The sequence below is a fragment of the Prionailurus viverrinus genome, chromosome A1 (assembly GCF_022837055.1).
Source record: "Prionailurus viverrinus isolate Anna chromosome A1, UM_Priviv_1.0, whole genome shotgun sequence".
In the NCBI taxonomy this organism is placed as follows: Eukaryota; Metazoa; Chordata; class Mammalia; order Carnivora; family Felidae; genus Prionailurus; species Prionailurus viverrinus.
Window position 1 is genome coordinate 233871641 of NC_062561.1, and position 20373 is coordinate 233892013.

Here is a 20373-nt window from a genome sequence, read left to right on the forward strand (position 1 = left end):
TCAGAGAAGAGCCACGAGAGATTAGAGCTTTATCCTAAACTGATAGATTGTGCTTTTCTGTGTCCCCACACTCAGAATGGGTTAGACTGTGATTGACCCTTAAGTATTCCATCTGAGAGAAGAAAATCTGAAGACTTAAACCCAAGCGTTTCTGTGGATTCTTTCCAGTGTGTTCTTTGCCACCCCCTTCCCACAGAAAGACAAGAAAACCTCCATTTTTTGTCCATTTTTCAGACACTAGTATCTACGTGACTAGTTTCTTTTTTGGTGAATTAGGGGGAAGGTTGTTTTGTTTTGTTTTGTTTTGTTTTGTTTTTTGACGAGCAATTTTAATTTTCTAGACATATGCCCAAAGAAGTACGTTGAGTAGGAACAGGCGACCAATGGAGTAACGATTGAGTATTTCTTTGTTAAATATATTTTCCATAGTAGAATATAAGTAATTTCATTTGTTATTAGAAAAATCAATTTCATAAATGAGTTTTATAGTGTTTGGCAAGAGAAACGGAGCTTAACTAAATTACCTGTCTCCTTCCAAATCATATTCACATTAAGAAATTTTTTAATGTCTATTTTTCAAAGGCAGTGCACAGTTTCACGTCTGCTAAAATGTTTATAATTGATATTGATACACTTCCACGCGTTGGCACTGTCCTAGATCTCCTCATCATTTCTCTTAGCCATTACACCCCGAGAGTTAAGTCACCCATCATCTCCATTTCTCAGTGGAGGAAACGGTGGCTCCGATTTTTGGATCGTGCCCAAAGGCCACATACATCGTGTGATATGAAGCCCAGGTTCAGGGCTGGGACTTGGCCTCCAAGGCTCAGGCTTTCTCTTGGGTTCACTGTGCTGCCCTGGGACAATGAAGACTTCAGCTCAAGGATCAGATTTCAGTGGGAACCAGTTACGCCATGGCACGGATCACATGTGTCTCTGAGCGCTGGAGCTAATGAGAAGGGCATGAACTCAGACATGTCCACTATGACAGTTTAGCCCTGGCCCCTTCCCATTCTTTCTTCTCTATTATACTTGTTACCAGGCAACACCCAGCATCCCAGAAGTTTGATACCCGCTTGCTTTTTCTACAGTGAATTTCCACCTCCACTTCTAGAGATGATCCCAGAGCCTCAGGGGAGGCTGGAAAAAGAGCTTGCCTGTGTGTTCGTTTTTCTTTTTTTTTTTTTTCATTTTTTAAATATTTATTTCTGAGAGAGAGAGAAAGAGAGACAGACAGAACATGAGCAGGGGAGGGGCAGGGAAAGAGGGAGACACAGAATCTGAAGCAGGCTCTAGGCTCTGAGCTGTTAGCACAGAGCCCGATGCAGGGCTCGAACTCACAGACAGTTGAGATCATGACCTGAACCGAAGTCGAATGCCCAACCAACTGAGCCACGCAGGCACCCCATTTGCCCGTGTGTTCCCAAGCTCTGCACCCATTGTAACTTGGAACAAACAGCACTGTGTTTTTAACGAGATGTCACTGTTTTCCTTGGAAGGTTATTTTGGTAGAACAATATTTAAAAAATACATTTTAGTCAAGTTCAACCTCAAAAAAATGACCGAAAAGATTTTGTTTGATTTTCACTTTTTTAATTTTTTTTTTTGCATAACCATTTAGTGAATAGCATGAGAAAATGATGTGAATGACACAGTCAACTTATCAGAAAGGGTGGTTCCCTCTGCGCATGTGAAGTGCAAGAGAAATTTTTCCTTTTCTTGTGTAGCCTTTTGTACTCCAGGATTTATTTACCATATATATGCCTGTGGTTGCTAAAGTGAATCACCACTGACTGACTTTTGAAGAACGTGGGGACCTTGACAGGCCCGGATGTGGGTACTGCGGGTGACAGTGGAAGGTAGGTAAGCCGATGCCATCCCATGGGCCACGTCATATGCACTTGGCACAAGGTCAGGTCTCCCCAAAGCAGCGTGAGGTCTTTGAAGTCGGGAAAGGTCTTTATAGAGTACAAAGGGTGGAACAGCCAAGACCTGCACTACCTTAGTCTCATGTAAATACGAGCGTAAAGTCATAACCTGCCACCTGAAGGGGGACAGACTGTGGCGGACAGCTGAGGGAGTCCGCATCTCAGTACTTCAGGAAGGAACGAGTGATCACAGGACCTGGGCCGTTAGCCTTCCCCAGGGAATACTGTGGCCTTCCACTTGGCCCAGCTCATTGGCACCCTTCAGCCTCAGGAAAGGCGAGTTGTGATGGGAAGGCCTTTGATTCAGACTTGCAAGTCAGTTTAAGGATTGTGCAGCAATTCGATCAGTGGGGCAGCAAACTGTAAAGAACCAGAGAGAAGATGCTTTAGGCTTCACAGGCTCCACAGTCTCTATTGCAGCTACTCAGCCCTGCCCTTGTAGCATGGAAGCAGCCACAGACCGTACGGCGTGAGCGTGGCCGTGTGTCAGCAAGGCTGGCAGATCCGTCGGGCAAAGGAAGGATTCGCTGTTTGGTGCCGTTTGTTACCAGGAAAGTAAGCGCAGAAGAGGTGTTAGCTACCCATGCCCCTTGTCCCACTGGATGGTGCCACAGCAGAGGGACGGATCAGCACGCAACATCGAAGCGGGGCGCCATGTTGCAAAGCAACCAGCTGTGCTACGGCTTAGCGGTTTCAGAACCTGTACCTGTACCTCAGTGGAGGTGAGGGTGGGGGGGCACGAGGCCTTCGCCCTCACTAGAACCTGGGAGACAATGAGAAGCAGTCTCATGACGGCCTCCCTGACAGAAGGCAGTGAGAGGCAAGTGGCCTTGTAACGGCTCCTCCCCATCCTCCCGTGTGCCACGATGGGGACGATCACTCAGCGTCCCGCCAAAGTTAGGTCAGCTGCGCCTAGGTCCTCAGGGTGCCGGGGCACAGTGTTGCCCTGCACTGTGTTTCAGGAAAACTGTAGGTGCCAGGCTGGACTTGGCCCATGGGCTATCACTTGCCGACTCCTGGTTTCGGATTTTCTCATATATGCCTTTTGAATGAATCAATGTACCTTCACTCGTCATATACTGTGGTTTATAAAATTACCTGTAAAATTTACTAAATTATTAAATTGCATGAATTAACTCTATACCTTAATATTTTCTGGATAACATGGCGCTTTCTTCTCTTCAGACACGTATTCTTTATTTTTTTATTTGACACCCACCACAATTGTGGGGTAAGACAAACCTGTCAAGTAGGGTTGACGTTTGTCAACCTGTTGTAGGGTTAACGTTTTATAGATGAGGACTGGTCCGAATCACAGAGGGAATAGCGTGAGAATCGTCAAGGCTAGAACAGAGACTAGAAGTCTGAGCACCGCATGGCAGTCCAGGCTTCATTCAGCCCATCGCACCAGGTGTCAAAAGCTGGGCATTGTCTTTCCGGGTCTGTGCAGCTTCCAGTATGGTGCCCAGCCCAACACAGGCTCAGTAAACACTTACCCGATTTACAAATGGACACTGCCTCTCCCCCTCCTCCCTCTTTTACTTCGTCATCTCTAAAGTAAACCTAAATTCTTGTGAAACACTAAAACTCCTTTTACGGGAAGGTGTAGTGACGCAAGACATCAGCTAAAGGATGGAAACCCTTGGGCCTTAGGTGTTTATTGTTTCACTTTTGCTTTATTATAAGAACTTACTGGGGAGCGAAGAAAAGGTGGAAGCCGGGAGAATCCTAGTCTACATATAAAACAGAAGAGAGGTGCCTTTGACGTTTTGCTTTGTAAAACTGGAGGGAAAGGTGGAACCATTAGGAAAGAGATTGGCTCCATTTGTGAATGGGTATCTAGCCATTCTGAATTCATTTAGTTTGTAATAATGTCATTTAGTTAAAGAAATTAACACTCATTAAGAAAATTAGTATGGAGATTAGGTTACTGCAGGACATTCATTGCTTGGAAGGGCAAAGTTTCGAGACATGGAGTTAATATGCTGGCACCTTTATTAATTAAATATTTCTACAGACAGCGTCTGCTTGGTGAGAGACATACGATGTATAGAGAGAAATTTCAGGATTCCCCTGAGGGCTTCCAGAAAGACAACTTTAGCCATTCAGTTATGAATCACATAAGCAAGCGGGAGGAATTTTGACATGTGCTCATTTTCCAAAGTAAATAGCCTCCCTTCGAAACGAATTTAGGATCTTCCAAATCTCAACGCCTTGAGTTTTTGTTTGCATTGACTTTGGATTAGCTTCTAAAGACTGTACTTTCCTTCATTAATTCGTTCAGAGTCTATTTATTGATCTCAGTAGGTGCCAAGCACCAAGCAAGCCCCTAAGCGTGGGATGACAGACGAAGAAGTATCCCTGACCCTGTCTTCATGGGGCTCAGAGTCGAAAGAGTAACTCTGGCATAAATAAAAGCTCCCGAAGATCTGTTGTGGCTTTGAGCCACGGGGCCTCAGTGTTACCTGAGACTTTGTCCCCAGATCAGTTTATCGTTAAAGTCTGATCCTGTATTATATTAGGACCCGATCTTCGAGCCTGCCCTCCCTGTCCAATTATTTTTTAAGCTATTTTTGAATTACAACCAGTGTTCCAATCCTAACTTCCTAATACTAACAGAATTCATCACCAAATTATAATCTACTTATTCAATGGAGTCCTCACGCTGTGGGTTATCCTGAAGCTATTAAATGATGTCTGTGAAGACATATGCGTGATATGGTAGTAACTGAAAGAAACAGAACAGCAGTATGTGTCTGCCTTCATTATAGCTTTAAAAAATAGTTGAAAAAGACGAAGTACATTCACCAACATCTAATTATCATTCTGAAGAGCACCCCGTCAGAGGGGCTTGAGCCGAAGCACTGTTTTTTTTTTTAAGTGAAATCACAAGTTAACACCCCCAGGTCCTAGGCAGGTTGGAAAATGAACAGTTAATATATGCTAGGTAGAACAAGAGCATACGTGAACTTGACTGGTAATTTACAAAACATAAACCGTACTACGGTTTGCTCTGTAATAATCAAGGAGAAACGTAGTTTTGTGAGGTCTGAAGCTTACATGGTTTGATAGTGGTCCTCAGTAAGGAAAAGGATATCGAATTATGAAGAATGATTAAGACCAATCTCAGGTCCTTAGGGAATTTCACGAAGTGAAGAAGTTTAAGTTTCCTTGGCTTTAGGGCAGGTCCACCTTTGGCAATGATATAAACACGCATTTTCGTTCAGGTACACCACAAAAGCAAAGAACGTAGGTGAACGCCGTCTTGCAGAGATGTATTCATACTCTTATGGTTGTAGAGGCCGTGGGCTGCCTCCACAACCATAAGAGTGTGAGTACATTTTTTTTCTTCTCTTTCTTGGTCAAATATTTTAATGTGATCGTATTATCGTAACCCAGGGGAGCACAGTTTCTAAACGGCTGATGTCCCAAGTTGATCACAATTGCTAGATTCCAGAAGCACTTTCGGCTTGCTTATTTCAGATACCCTCTACTCTTATAACTATTTCTTTTTTACTGTCAATTTTCCCAAAATGCTTCACTGTAAAATGTGTATCAATCTTATTCAATTTTTAAAAATTTTTTTAAAAATGTTTATTTATTTTTCAGAGAGAAAGAGACAGAGTGCAATCAGGGGAGGAGAAGAGAGACAGGGGGATACAGAATCTGAAGCAGGTTCCAGGCTCTGAGCTGTCAGCACAGAGCCCGTTATGGGGCTCTAACTCATGAACCGCGAGATCATGACCTGAGCCGAAGTCGGACACTTAACTGATTGAGCCACCCAGGCGCTCCCAATCTTGTTCAGTTTTAAAACAGATTTTTCAGGAAAATCTGAGTGTTCTGTGAACCTAATACGACTTTAATTAAAAACCGTCCACTTAGTATTACTGGCAATACATATTGATTATTCTAATTTCATATTAAAAGCAAATTTAAATGTAAAAAATCATCTTTGTGTTGAATCAATGTCATTTAGTGATAAGTCAATAGGGAATGGTTTTCGATGTATTAGAAGTTTGTAACTAATTGAAATTCTAGGCCACTAATTTCATTTACAAATCATAACATGCAACATGAATTCCTATTAAATGCCTTTAGCAAGTGATACATAATGAGTATAAACGTGTATTTTTACTAGTAATTATATCTTGGTTTACTTGGCATGTGTCCTAAATTTAAAAATGCCATTACAGTGTGGTTCCGTCTTAGTTCTTCTTGGGAATTAGAAATTAATCTTCTAGTAGATTTTTTGGTGCTTGACACACGCTATACAGTACAACCACATTTTTCTTGCCTAAGCAAAACCCCAACACTTTATTCACATCCGTATACTTTCTGGGAGCCTTAAGGAAACCGTGGCCCAGCCATGCTGCTCTGCTTATCTTCCCGATCATGCCACATGCACATGACTGTCATCCTTCCTGGGGCCATCATAACCAGGGAGACTGTTCTCACTTGTCTAAATTCCAACTCCATTCAAGAGCCAGCCTACACATGACATCTCCCTGGAACTCTCCTGGCCAACCTCTCTCTCCTCTGACTCCTATAGCGCCCACCGTCTGAGCTTCTAACTTAATAGTTAACCCTCCTTATGTTATGCAACGTTCATGAACCGGTTCTTCCTCCCTCACGAGACCCCAGGTTCCTTCCTGGTCTTTGGGTCTTCGACACATGGCATTATGCTAGGTAGTCAAAAAATCGTTGTGAATCTGTCCAAATGTGTATTTAAAATCTTTGTACCAGGCCACCTGGGTGGCCCAGTGGGTCAAGCATCCGACTTCGGCTCAGGTCATGATCTCGTAGTGTATGGGTTCGAGCCCCACGTCGGGCTCTGTGCTGACAGCTCCGAGCCTGGAGCCTGCTTCGGATTCTGTCTCCCTTTCTCTGCGCCCCTCCCCTGCTCACACTCTGTTTCTGTCTCTCTCAAAAATAAACATTAAAAAATAAAATAAAATGAAATAAAATAAAATAATACTTTGTACCACTTACTACAATACACTGTGGTGTGCCACATTGCCTGGTTAAGTAAAGAGCCCACGGCATTTACACGTTTAGTATTTTTGGGATAGAGTGTTTTCAAACACCCCAGAAGTCGATATCATAGAATATGCAATGATGTCTAGGGATTAATTGGAATAACTGTATGTATTCCACCCCCAAAATAACTTTGTTATTTACTACGTGATGTAACTTAATCCTCAAAACATTTCCTGTGAGGTGATTATTATCATTCCAATTTCACAGAGGTACTCATTGGAGAAAAGATGTGTTCCAGCTGGATTTACCAACTCAAGGACGTGTCGGTGTCTTACAATGCATTCCTCAAGCAGCTTATTGTCTAATTAGAATTTTTTTTCAGTCTTATTTCTAGTAAGACAGTGTTTTTCATGCCAACCTTGAAAAGCAGATTCTGAAGTATATAATGACATCGGTCATTAGGAATAAGATACTTCAGATTGTTTTAGAAATTAAGGTAAAGATCATTCATGAACAGAGAAATCCACCGATCCCACTACTATCATGATGATCATAGAAATAAGTACTGGTATTTGACACATGGTTTTTGCCCAGTATTTTAAAGTTTGCAGCACTTACTGGGAAATGCTGCCTTGAACGGGGCTCTGGGCTCTGCCCATTCCACTCCTCAAGCTCCAATCAAAGTCTAGCCTCCATTTATCTGCCTTTAAATTCTCCAATTCCCTCCCACCAAAGTGTCCATCCACCTCACTGTCAAATGTCCTGTTTTTCCAAAGCTATGTGAAATGGATCACTTCTATCCGTCTCAGTTTAAATGCCACCTAAGTCAAGTATTTCCTGACCCCAGACCCCTCCATCCAAACAGGGCTTCTCCTTTGGGATTTTACTTTGCTTATGGTTCTTGTTGTATCAGTGTAGTCGATTAGTGTTTATTGCCTTTGCCAAATGATAAATTCTGTGGGTACAGTGACTGCGTCTGCTTTGCTGACCCTGGCACCCCCACCATTTTCAGTCTGGCTCATGGCAGGTGCTCCTAAGTATGTACCAAATGAAGGAATGATTGGGACACTTTTAAAAGCCCATGTTTTATGAATGCACTTTGTTAATATGGCCAAAATTCTTAAGATAAAAAATAAGCTGATCTAATGACAATTAGTGTAACAGTAACAAGTCAGATAAAGTCATTGATACTTAGATAATCTAACATGCAAGAGATTATACTCAGTAATTAGCTCCCACTCTGTAGAAATACAGTGAGAAGATTTTAATGAATACACCTCTTTTCCCTATTACTCAAATTAGCAAATAGCATAACTGCACACTTTAAAATTTAAAGGAAGAGTTTAGAGGAAACAACAGATGTTGGCAAGGATGTGGAGAAAGAGGAACCCTCTTGTACTGTTGGTGGGAATGCAAACTGGTGCAGCCACTCTGGAAAACAGTGTGGAGGTTCCTCAGAAATTTAAAAATAGAATTACCCTATGACCCAGCAATTGCACGACTAGGAATTTATCCAAAGGATACAAGAGTGCTGATTCATAGAGGCACATGTACCCCAAAGTTTATAGCAGCGTTATCAACAGTAGCCAAATTATGGAAAGAGCCCCAATGCCCATCAACTGATGAATGGATAAAGGAGATGTGGTGTGTGTGTGTTCACACACACACACACACACACACACACACACAATGAATTACGACTCAGCAATGAAAAAGAACAAAATCTTGCCATTTGCAACAACGTGAATAAAACTGGAAGGTATTTTGCTAAGTGAAATAAGTCAGTCAGAGAAAGGCAGATACCATATGTTTTCACTCATGTGTGGAACTTGAGAAACTTAACAGAAGACCATGGGGGAAGGGAAGGGGAAAAACTAGTTACAAACAGAGAGGGAGGGAGGCAAACCATAAGAGACTCTTAAATACAAAGAACAAACTGAGGGTTGATGGGGGGGGCAGGGAAGGGGAACGTGGGAGATGGGCATTGAGGAGGGCACTTGTTGGGATGAGCGCTGGGTGTTGTATGTAAGTGATGAATCATGGGAATCTACCCCCAAAGCTAAGAGCACACTGTATATACTATATGTTAGCTACTTTGATAAAAAATTATATAACAGAATGAATCAATAAATAAAGGAAGAGTTTAGTTAAATATTAATATCACTGTCTTGGAAAAGAGAGAGTAGTTTATCCTTTTCCAAGAACTAAGGCCTGTCAGTGAATATACACTTAGCTCTATACGTACTCGTCCATAAATGTGTTTTTAAATTAAACCTTAAGATTCTGACCAACATATGTTCTGAAATCAGAGACTTTGAAACACCAAGGAAATATATCAAATGAGGATAATCTAAGGTTATTAACCAAGTAAGGAAAATTTGTTATTACAAAGACTCCTCATCCACACAAAAACACATTTCAAAGTGAAGAAAAGCCACCTTCATATGGCCACATTAATAAGACATCTGTGATCCTGCATGCGGTGTCTTTGAAAGACCTACCTTCCCAAAGTAATAAGTTACGATGATTGTTTTTTCTGGAAGTACACTTTAGCGGAAAGGTAGAGCTCATCAGAATTTTGCCACGGTATGAAATATCTTGACTGAGGAAAACATTTATATATAAATGGAGTTTTTAATGAAGGGGCATTTGTGCTTATAGAGAAGTTTTTAATAGTTTAAGGGATAAGTGGCATGTTAAGAATGCGCCAAGCCGTCAACATTATCGGAAGAAAGATGTTTTTAGAAGCGGCTTTTCATTTAAAACAGCTTAAAATCTGTGTAACCTTGTGGCCTTGTTTCACTTCTGCAGGCAGATTTGCAAAGAGAGGCTGGAGGGCCAAGTTAGGGAGTTGGTGGAATTTTCCTGTTTTCAGAATTTGAATTTTGTCTAATGGTCGTGTTGCTTTCGTAAGGAACATGAAAGGGGCGCCTGGGTGCCTTAGTCGGTTGAGCGTCCGACTTTGGCTCAGGTCATGATCTCGCGGTTTGCGGGTTCGAGCCCCACGTCGGGCTCCGTGCTGACGGCTCGGAGCCTGGAGCCTGTTTCCGATTCTGTGTCTCCCTCTCTCTCCACCCCTCCCCTGCCTGCACTCTGTCCCTCTCCGTCTCAAAAATAAATATACAGTAAATTAAAAAAAAAATGAAAGGGAATTCAGGCCCTTGGAATAATTACATAAGTGTAGCTCCCTCCTGTTTGCTCACCGCTGTGAAAGTGGGATCGTGCCCAGACAGAATTCTGACGTGTGATACATACTATGGCATTCCGGCAAAATGGCTGGTTCAGTAAGACTAGGACACTGTGGGTCAGAACGTGCCTTCGCAGCCAGGAGGTCGCAGCAGGAAGCAGAAAGGTTCTTGATTCTCACCTGTGTCCAGGTCTGTCTCACAGGTGAGGGGTCTTCAGATTTCCAGAAACTTCCTACAAAACATCTGCCCAGGCAATGTTACTGAGGGCTGATTTGCTTACACTGAGCTTAGTGACAATACGTGAAATATCTTACCTTGTAGATACAAAAATTCACTTTCTTGTCTTTTACACAGTCTTTGGTTTATTCTCATCTTTCTTATTCCCTGAAAAAAAAAAAAGTTATTACATCAATTGTGTGTCTTTAAAATAAATTCTTAAAATTGAGAAATTTGGGATATGCTTTATATACAGGGCAAATTCTACTCTATGGAACTGATCATTGAAATGACTTTTTAGTTTTAAAAAGTAAGTTGTTAAAAGATTATATTCCCGGACCTCAAGAACTAGAGATTTCGCAAAGCTGGTGCTCACACTTAGTGTTGTAAACTTGTGTTTAAAAAAGAGGTTGTCTGAATTTGATAGAAAAAGGAAAACAAAACAAAACAAAACATCCCCAGCTTCCTGGTTATTACTTCTCAGCCCTGGACCTGTTTGTGTTGGTATGAGATTGAGAAGTTTAGCTTAAAAAAAAATATGTGGTTTTTTGTCATTGTTACTTGTTTTGATTTTTAGGAGGGAGAAAAGGAGATTTACCAGAAATACATTTCTGGTGGATCACAGATAGGGAGTCAAATGAAATGACTGATCAAACATGAAAGGACCAGAAGGAATCCTGCATAAATGTTTTTACGATTTTTAAGCATGGAAGTTCTTTGAAAGTATGCACAAAATCCAGATGCTGTGAAGAAAAAGACTCATATAAACTTTACTGCATAAAATTTTAAAACATCTGTATCTTGAGAAAAAAAATACTAATGACAAGTAGGAAAAGTATGTGAAGCATTATGGACAGCGGGTTAATTTTCTAATACAGAAACTGTCACTTGCAATGACTACATAAAAGTAGTGAAGCCAGTTAGTCAATCAAAAAGAAGCATAAAGGAGAAATTGGTTACAAATGGGAAATTTACATGAACAGAAATACAATAATCCATAAATGCATGCACACACACACACACACACACACGCACACACACAATCTTAATCTCACAACTGAGTAAATAGAACAGATGAGTAGAAAAGTGTTTTGATCTATCAGAAAGGGCTAAGTTAACAAAAAAATAGCATCCAGTATGAAATAGGGAGAGGATAAAGAGTTACCCTTCAAATTGTTGACTGGTACAAAATTATTAATACTCATAACTTCTATCTCATAGCTCCACGAATAGAAGCTTATCATGTAGAAGATACGTACAGGGGCACCTGGGTGGCTCAGTCGGTTGAACGTCCGACTTCGGCTCAGGTCATGATCTCGTGGTTCATGACTTCTAGCCCCACGTTGGGCTCTGTGCTGATGGCTCAGAGCCTGGAGCCTGCTTCGGATTCTGTGTCTCTTTCTGTCTCTGCTCTTCCCCTGCTCGCACTCTGTCTGTCTGTCTCTCTCTCAAAAAATAAATAAAACATAAAAAATATTTTAAAAAATACATATGAAGATGTGCATTACAGCCTTGCTTTTAAAGGATCTAAATAAGTGTTCGTTCCTCTGGGTAACAGAATATTACACAGCCATATAAGGAATAAGGTAGAGCTATGTATACTGACAAAAGAAAATGTCAAAGTATATTTTTTAATTTTTTATTTTTTATTTTAGAGAGAGAGAGAGTATGATGGGGGGAGAGGGGTGGAGGCAGTAGGGGAGAGAGAATCTCAGAGCGGAACCTGACGCAGAGCTCGATCCTGCAGCCCTGGGATCGTGACCTGAGCTAAAATCCAGAGTGGGCTGCTTAACTGAGACACCCAGGCGCCCTGTCACAGTGTATTTTTACGTGTAAAAAGCAGACAGGAGGCTGTGTGTATACTCCCCTTTGTGTGTGTTACATATAATCGTACATATAAAACAACAAAATATATATGTATATGTAGACATATCCATACGTGAATACGTATTTGTGCGGAGAAAATGTCCCCCAAATATATGAAAGTGTGAATAGTGCCTATTTCTGGGGAAGGAAAGCGTACATTTTGTCCTTGATAACTGTTCTGTTGGAGTTCTCACATGAAAGTACTATGTGCTTGTTAGGGTAATTAAATAAGAAGGCCCTTAGACTGAAGTTGCCTTAAAACCTTGGCAGCTGACCTAAGCAAACCAAAACCGACGCCAGGGTCAACTGCGCTTGAATCTGAGAAAGTGAGACTTCGGAACAAACGATCTCAGTCAACCAGGCTTTCCCAAATAAGACCACCACTTAAGCTATAGCCGATCAAATGATTTCCTTGGTTTGCTGCTGAGTCTCCTCTAGAGGATTCTCTCCCCTAGCTCCTGTCAGGGGAACCTCCTAGCCTGGTGCAGTCAGATTTACAATTTTGACATCCCTCGGTTTACTTTTTAACACGGGCACGGGCACTTAGGATCATGTTCCAAGGAGGCTATGGCGACAGGCACTTGTTTCGGCCCCGTTTCCACGCAACCTAGTCCTGCTGTGAGGAGGACCAGTTTTGACCACTTGTCTCTGAACTTCTTTGGCTGGTAAATATATATTACATAGCAACAATAAATAATAGCTTTATACCATTATTGTTTGATTTATTGTCTTTAGAGATATCTTCCCCTGCTGCGGGACTTATGCTTCATCTTTCTCTGCTTTGGTTTCCTCCTTTTAAAGTGATTACATTTATTTCATTGAAAATAAATGCGGTAGCTAATTGAGGTGTTGTATTTGTAAGGTCCTCTGAGGTCGGAATGAGCTAATAGAGGTCACGTTCTTGGAGCAGTGCTTCATATGTGGTTAACGTATTTGATGCGTTAATCACGATTCTTTTGTATCATTAATATTAGCAATTTACTATTACTTACAGCACCTCCTTGGCCCACATTTGATAGTTATGCTATGATTTCTGGTCCTACTCCTGATTAATTGGTAATCCTCTAACAGATTCTTCCTGCTGTAAGGGGCCCCTTACCTCTAAGAAGACATTAACACTTCCCTGCTGCACTAGCTTGCCTTTCTTTGCTTCCATTTCCTGCACGCCTGACCTGTTGGTCCCTTAAGAGACAGGATTCTCCAGTGTTCAATGCCCTGCTTGCCTCTGGGGTCATCTTTTGTATAATTTTGGCTCTATCACTGTCGCTCTGCTTCCCTCCGCCCCTGAACACCCTCTCTTGTATTTATAACATATGGGCCAAAATCTTCATCTAATGGTGCCCCAGTACCTGGTACTGTATGAACTCTCTCATCGAGACAAAGCTAAAATAAAATATCCACAATGTATATAATAGTTCTGATATAACTTATTGAATATTGTAGTTGGAGCTACATTAAACAACTATTGATTGACAAAATTTTTAATTCATTTTTAAGCTATGGTACCCAAAAGGAAGACTTCCCTAACTTATTAAATTCAAACTAACCATGTTGAAGGGTTTCAGGTGTATTTGCTTGTCCTTGGGCCAATTTCTTAAATCTTCTGTGCCTCAGTTTTCTCCTCCGTAGGTAAAAATAATACTACCTCCCTCATTAGAGTTAAATGTCTAAATGATATAATTTGGTATTTTATAGTAAGTGTTCCGCAAATAACATCTGTAACTAGGGTGAGGATGATGATGGTGATGGTGGTGATGATAGTGATGATGATGATGGTGATGGTGGTGGTGATGGTGGTGGTGGTGATGGTGATGATGATGATGGTGATGGTGATGGTGATGGTGATGGTGATGGTGGTAGTGATGATGATGATGATGGTGATGGTAGTGATGATGATGGTGGTGGTAGTGATGGTGGTGATGATGGTGATGATGATGATGGTGGTGTTGATGATGGTGATGGTGGTGATGATCATGATGGTGGTGGTGGTGGTGCTGGTGCTGGTGCTGGTGATGGTGATGATTTTGATGATGATGGTGGTGATGATGGTGATGATGATGATGGTGATGGTAGTGATGATGATGGTGGTGGTGATGGTGGTGCTGGTGATGGTGATGATGATGGTGGTGTTGATGATGGTGATGGTGATGGTAGTGATGATGATGATGGTGGTGACGATGACGGTGATGATGGTGGATGATGACAGTGATGATGGTGGTGGTGATGATGATGATGATGATGATGGTGATGGTAGTGATGATGATGGTGCTGGTGATGGTGGTGCTGGTGATGGTGATGATGATGGTGGTGTCGATGATGGTGATGGTGATGGTAGTGATGATGATGGTGGTGGTGACGATGACGGTGATGATGGTAGATGATGACAGTGATGATGGTGGTGGTGATGATGATGATGATGATGATGGTGATGGTAGTGATGATGATGGTGGTGGTGGTAGTGGTGATGGTGCTGCTAGTGATGGTGGTGATGATGGTGGTGATGATGGTGATGATGATGATGGTGGTGATGGTGGTGATGGTGATGATGATGATGGTGGTGTTGATGGTGATGGTGGTGATGATCATGATGGTGGTGGTGGTGGTGCTGGTGATGGTGCTGGTGATGATGATGATGATGGTGGTGATGATGATGGTGATGATGATGGTGATGGTAGTGATGATGATGGTGGTGGTGATGGTGGTGCTGGTGATGGTGATGATGATGGTGGTGTTGATGATGGTGATGGTGGTGGTGATGATGGTGATGATGATAATGATGGTGGTGGTGGTGGTGATGATTATGATTATGATGGTGATGGTGGTGGTGATGATGATGATAATGGCAATGATGGTGATGGTGGTGATGATGGTGACGGTGGTAACAACATCTCGTACTTTTGAACATTGCAGAATTCTGACTAGCTTTATTCATGACCCCAAAAAGCTCACAGCGGCACATTTAGTTGTTTCCCCTGTATCTTAGGATAAGTATACATATTTCAACCAAAATTAATCACTTGATTTAACTAGATACTTGCTGATGTATGTTGATGGCTTGTTTTCTCGTGTGCAGGCTAAAATTGAGTTTCTTGCATCTAGTTCCCATGTCAATTCCTAAGGGCGAGACTCACCTAAGCTTATGTCTCTTGTGGGTAAGGCTGCCTCTCTGCTGACCTTTGGGTGTGTGTTTGCAGTGCCTGCATTGGGGCCCAGGACCCTTACTGTGGCTGGGACATGGTGATGAAGAAATGCACGAGCCTGGAGGAGAGCCTAAGCATGACACAATGGGAGCAGAGCACCTCCACCTGTCCCGTAAGTGCGCGTGTTCCCCGGCCTCAGAAAGCCCCGCCTGTGGGCACTCAGCTGTCTTAAATCCTAACCCACATGTCGGTGGTGGCCATGCATTTGGGACCTTTCTTGCACACCCAGTGCTCTCTCAACTCGTTCAGCTCTTAGTTTCCACCAGAGCCACGTGGGATGTTGCCATAAGCTTTTTTGTCTGTTTTGCAGAGAAATACTTGAAGAGAAAACACTGTTGATTTGGAAATGTGATGTAGTATCTCTGTCTCATTCTTGGATTTTCTCTCCAGAGATTGGTGTGGACTATTTTGCCCTTTTTAGCATGAGTAAAATAGTGACTTCCACACCCATCAATTTCCCTTGGGAGCTATAATTCTAGAAACTGAGATAAGTAGAGCTTTTGAAAAAATAAAGTAAAGGATGTTACTGTTGGACTCCAGGCGGGACAGTCTTCTGGATCCTGCCCAGGGTCCCGGGAAGGTCTGGGAGAAACAGCACGATGGCCATTCCCGCTGTGAACCCACAGAAGGAAGAGAAACTCATTTCCATTTGGAGCTAGGTTTTCTGAATCTAGGGAGGAAAACAATGTTCTTTGCCAATTTATCTCTTTGAGGCCTCACTTGTAAGAACCAGCTTAATTTTTTTTTCCCTTTGTCTTTACAACCCTAAATGCAGTGATCTCAGATTCTTTTTTCTGTCCTCAGAGAATATGAGCAGGAACTGTTAGCCTCCATATATTTAAAGTGATGAAGTCACTGTGCTGTCACATAGCTGCTGATCTCTCTGACTGTCAGTTCGGGCGCACCTCTGCAAGGCAGAGATGAGAAGAGAAGAGGCACATTCCGGTATCGGGAAGCCCACGCTGTTTTTCCGACGCAGATGTCCAACACTGTTTCTTTCCTATGAAGGGACCTACCCTTTCCATCACCTAAACCACATATTCGTGCAGCCTCTCCTTCCAGGGGAAGGGGAAAAACAGGCAGTGACATGGGGAAGGCTAGGATTAGTGAAACCGGCATCCTGTCCCAAATGTGGGCACGAGATAGAAGCCTTTTACTGCAAAGGTGTGTGATCACCACATCCAGGCTCTGAGCAGAGCTTTACAGATCAATTCGCCGCTAGTCCTTTGGGCTGTTTAGCCTCAAATTTTCTCACTGTTTCTTGAAATCGATTACAAAAATGCCAGTGTTTGTGCTGAGTTCTTTCTCGTTTCTGAATAACACTTTCAAAGCACAGAGATGCTCACCTTGAATCTTTGCAGCTGGAGAAAACAGAAATAGCTGAACTGTCGTTCTCAATTATGGGCGTGTACTCCCCAAGAATCGGTGCATCTTCTCATAGATGTATGAGCCAGCATCTTAATGGCAAAAAGGGCAGAAGAATGTAGTAACAGTTCTTACAGGAACAGTTCTTCTCAAGCGGTAAGGCCTCCACTCCAAAACACATGGTTTCGTGGAGATCTGAGACATGCTTAACTATGTAATGGAAAATCATGACACAGTCACCCACTAGGTTCACAACAAATACATGCGTTGTCTATTTCTACAGGAAAAAAAATGGAGATGACCTAACATTTAAAAAGTGGCCAGCGGGTTGTTACGAAAGTTGTCACTGCTGCTGAGAGCGCAGTTTCTATTTCAAATTCAAAGAAGGTCACAGGGTGATACGGACTTGCCCTGATGGGAGGGCCGTCCCTTCACATCTCCGCTTTACAGAACCATCCCTGTTCTCTGTCTCCGTCTGTCTGTCTCTCTCTATATATACATACATATATGTCTATATACAATATATAATACATACACTTTTGATAAGAATATGCAAAGCCTCCAACAACAGACAGCAAGTTATGTCCCCTGGAGCAAAAGGCAGGACAGGAAGCTATGCAGTTGTCTGATTTAGATAGGCTACCATACAGAATGGGAACTCCCGTAGACCTAACTACTTGTCAAAAGATAAACTGAGGCATATTAGTTTTAAGAGTTTGTTGAACAGAACTCAATTCAAATCAGGCAGAATCCAACCCAGCAGATAGAAAGGAGCTCTGAGGAGTCATACAAAACAAAAGACTTTTACAGACAGAAATAAGTGGGAACAAGGAAGTTTTTCTAGGCAAAAAAGCAGGTTGCTTATTGCAAAGTTACTTTTCCTTAGTAGATGGCATGGGTCTATCAGTCAGAGGAGCTGGCTAGTGCTGCTCAGGCATTTCCTGATTGGTTGAAGATTCCTTTTCTGGGAGAGCCAGCACTGTATGTAATTAGGTCAAATCTCAGTTTGGTGACATGGGGCTTAGCATAAGAAATTCCATTTTAGGTCTATAGTTTTGGTTTTTAACAACTATAGTCATCGTACATTTCTTTCTAAAATTCTGTCTCTTAGAAAGAAATGAGCTAGGGGCACCTGGGTGGCTCAGTCGGTTAAAGCATCTGACTTTGGCTCAGGTCATGATCTCACGGTTCGTGGGTTCGAGCCCCACGTCAGGCACTGTGCTGACAGCTCAGAGACTGGAGCCTGCTTTGGATTCTGTCTCCCTCTCTCTCTGTCCATCCCTCACTTGTGCTCGGTCTCTCTCAAAAATAAATAGACATTAAAAAATTAAAAAAGAAAGACATGAGCTAGATGAAAAGTATTAGCATTATGACAGAGAAGTCTTAGGTATTTTTAAAAGCTATTAAAATGTAATTTTGCTTCTATTTTATTTGTAAATTTTTGACTAAAATAGAAGAAAGGTTTAATTTTATTGGCTAAATCTGTATTTCATCATTTCTGATACACCATTGGTTGTTTTTATTAAGAAAATAAATGTTGCCATGGACTGCAAGATACAAACTGATTTCAGAGATATTTATATATCTTTATATTTTATATGTTTTATATATTTATATATCTTTATATTTATATTTCTTTATAGATATATAAATATATATATATAAAAATATTTGTATAGATATTTATATATGTATATATATCAGTATATATATAGTGTATGGATAGATACATATATATGTATACATATACAGCAGTATATATATAGTGTATAGATAGATGCTCACACATATACTAAAAAATCTTATAATCAGTGAAACAGTTTTTTTTTTTATCTACATGTCTATATCCAAAAGAAATTAAGGTTTATAAGCTGAGTGGTTTTCAAATGAGACCAGAGCATCTTATATCCAATGTAAAAACCCAAAATGAACACTAAAATGGAGACGGTTTTATGGGGAGCTCACATAATGTGGACGACAATGAGGGTAATGCCAGTCTCTGTGGGAAAGTACCCAGTCAGTCTTCACAGATTTCAGACCAATGACGTAGCAGAGCTGAGTTCCCCAGTCAGTGTTGCGTTCAGAACATGGACAGATCGTCTGCTCTCTAGAGAGTTCCACTTGGTGATGGACCCCGGGAAACCCTCCCAGGGTTTCCCCAGGGACTTAGTGCCAGAAAAGACCTATTTTCTATTGAAAGCTCCCTATTTTAAAACATTTATGGATCTCTGTTGTATAGGAGACAAGGCAATAGTGACTGACGTATCGATTAATTTCTGGTGGCTTACGAATTTTTAATTGAAAACATTATTCTCAGTTTAAGAGATTTGAACTGCTTGAGCAAGATCTAAATTTACAGGTCTGGAGTGATTTGAATATTATTTACGTCCTGCATAACTTGCAGTGTTGCTTGATGAGGATAGTGTAGTCTTAAGAATCGCCCTGAGCTTTATTTATGCCCGAACACCGTCCACATTCTTTGTGGGTACATCGTTACCGGTATACATCATACAATGAGTCCCCGTTCCAAAATACATCATGCAATAACCAGCAAAATACGTATACTAAATAAGCACCTCGATGGCTTGCAATAACTAGCTTCTTCCCAGGACACTGTGTAAATAGCACCTTTAGAGCAAAAAGATCCTTTAGCACGGATTGAACCCAGAGCCTTCCGTTTACATAGCAGCACCGTGGACCAGAGTCTAAGGGGTTGATAGAAGATTCTAAAACTACATTGGGAAAGAAACCAAGACTCGAATCCGGTGCTTCTGACATTATCCTCAATCTACAAGACAATGACATTCCCAGCTGTCAACGTCTCCCCAGAGCAGTGGCTGATGGGTTCACCCAATGACAGGTGACCCGGTGGTCACCTTACATCTTATGCTCAGATAGCCGGTAAGGCATTGTTTCTGAATTTTGTAGTGAAATCTACTGCAAAAGAAGGAAAAGGGAGCTAAGGTTAATTGTGTGTCTACACCATGTGCTAAGTGGTGTGTTAGGCCATTTCAGTGGATTATCTCATTGGATATGCATGATCACCCCAGGGGTAAGCATCACCGCTTCCGTTTCACGAGTGGAAGACCTGTGGCTCCGAGGCAATAAAGACTGTCCCTATCTGTCTATGTGACTAAGAGGTCACATGCTGTTCCCGCTTAGTCCTCTTCAAAGGTGCTCTCCTTCCCTCGTGTAATTCACTCATGGGGAGAGACTTAGGGAAATTAGGTTGATGTTGTAACATGGAGACAGTCTGTTCCAAGGGGCAGATCCAATATCCTGTTTTGTTGCCATCTCTGACCAAAGATGCGTGAAACTTTGGAAATGCATGAAGGAAGATCTTTTGACTTCTGAAAAAACATCTCAGTAGAAAATAGAAGAGTTCACTTGAGTTATAAGAGAATAATGGTTGGAGTACAGCAAGACCTTAAAGGCACACTCCATGGATTTCTGTACCCATCAAATGCATCTACATGCTTGGTTCCTTGGGAATGAATGAGTTGAACATGAGGGATTTAAACGTGGGATTACAGGTTATGCTTGTTAGCAAAAATTGAATCTTACTTAGCTAGCACTTAGAAATCCATTATTTCCTAGGTAAAGGGAAATTTGCTATTATACAGTTATGGCTAA

The 20373-nt window shown here is 41.7% G+C and overlaps 1 protein-coding gene and 1 non-coding gene across 4 annotated transcripts in view; both read left to right on the forward strand.

Moving 5' to 3' along the window:
• The window catches only part of SEMA5A (semaphorin 5A), a 476129-nt gene that overhangs the window by 373424 nt on the left and 82332 nt on the right, over nt 1-20373 (forward strand). For all 3 annotated transcript variants that reach the window (XM_047864782.1, XM_047864783.1, XM_047864784.1), the window contains exon 13: nt 15370-15487. In XM_047864782.1, the coding sequence (XP_047720738.1) occupies nt 15370-15487 (118 nt within the window). The remainder of the gene's footprint in view (nt 1-15369; nt 15488-20373) is intronic.
• Nucleotides 17871-17956, forward strand: TRNAQ-UUG (transfer RNA glutamine (anticodon UUG)). Its single transcript has one exon. It is a non-coding gene; the product is annotated as a tRNA-Gln (tRNA).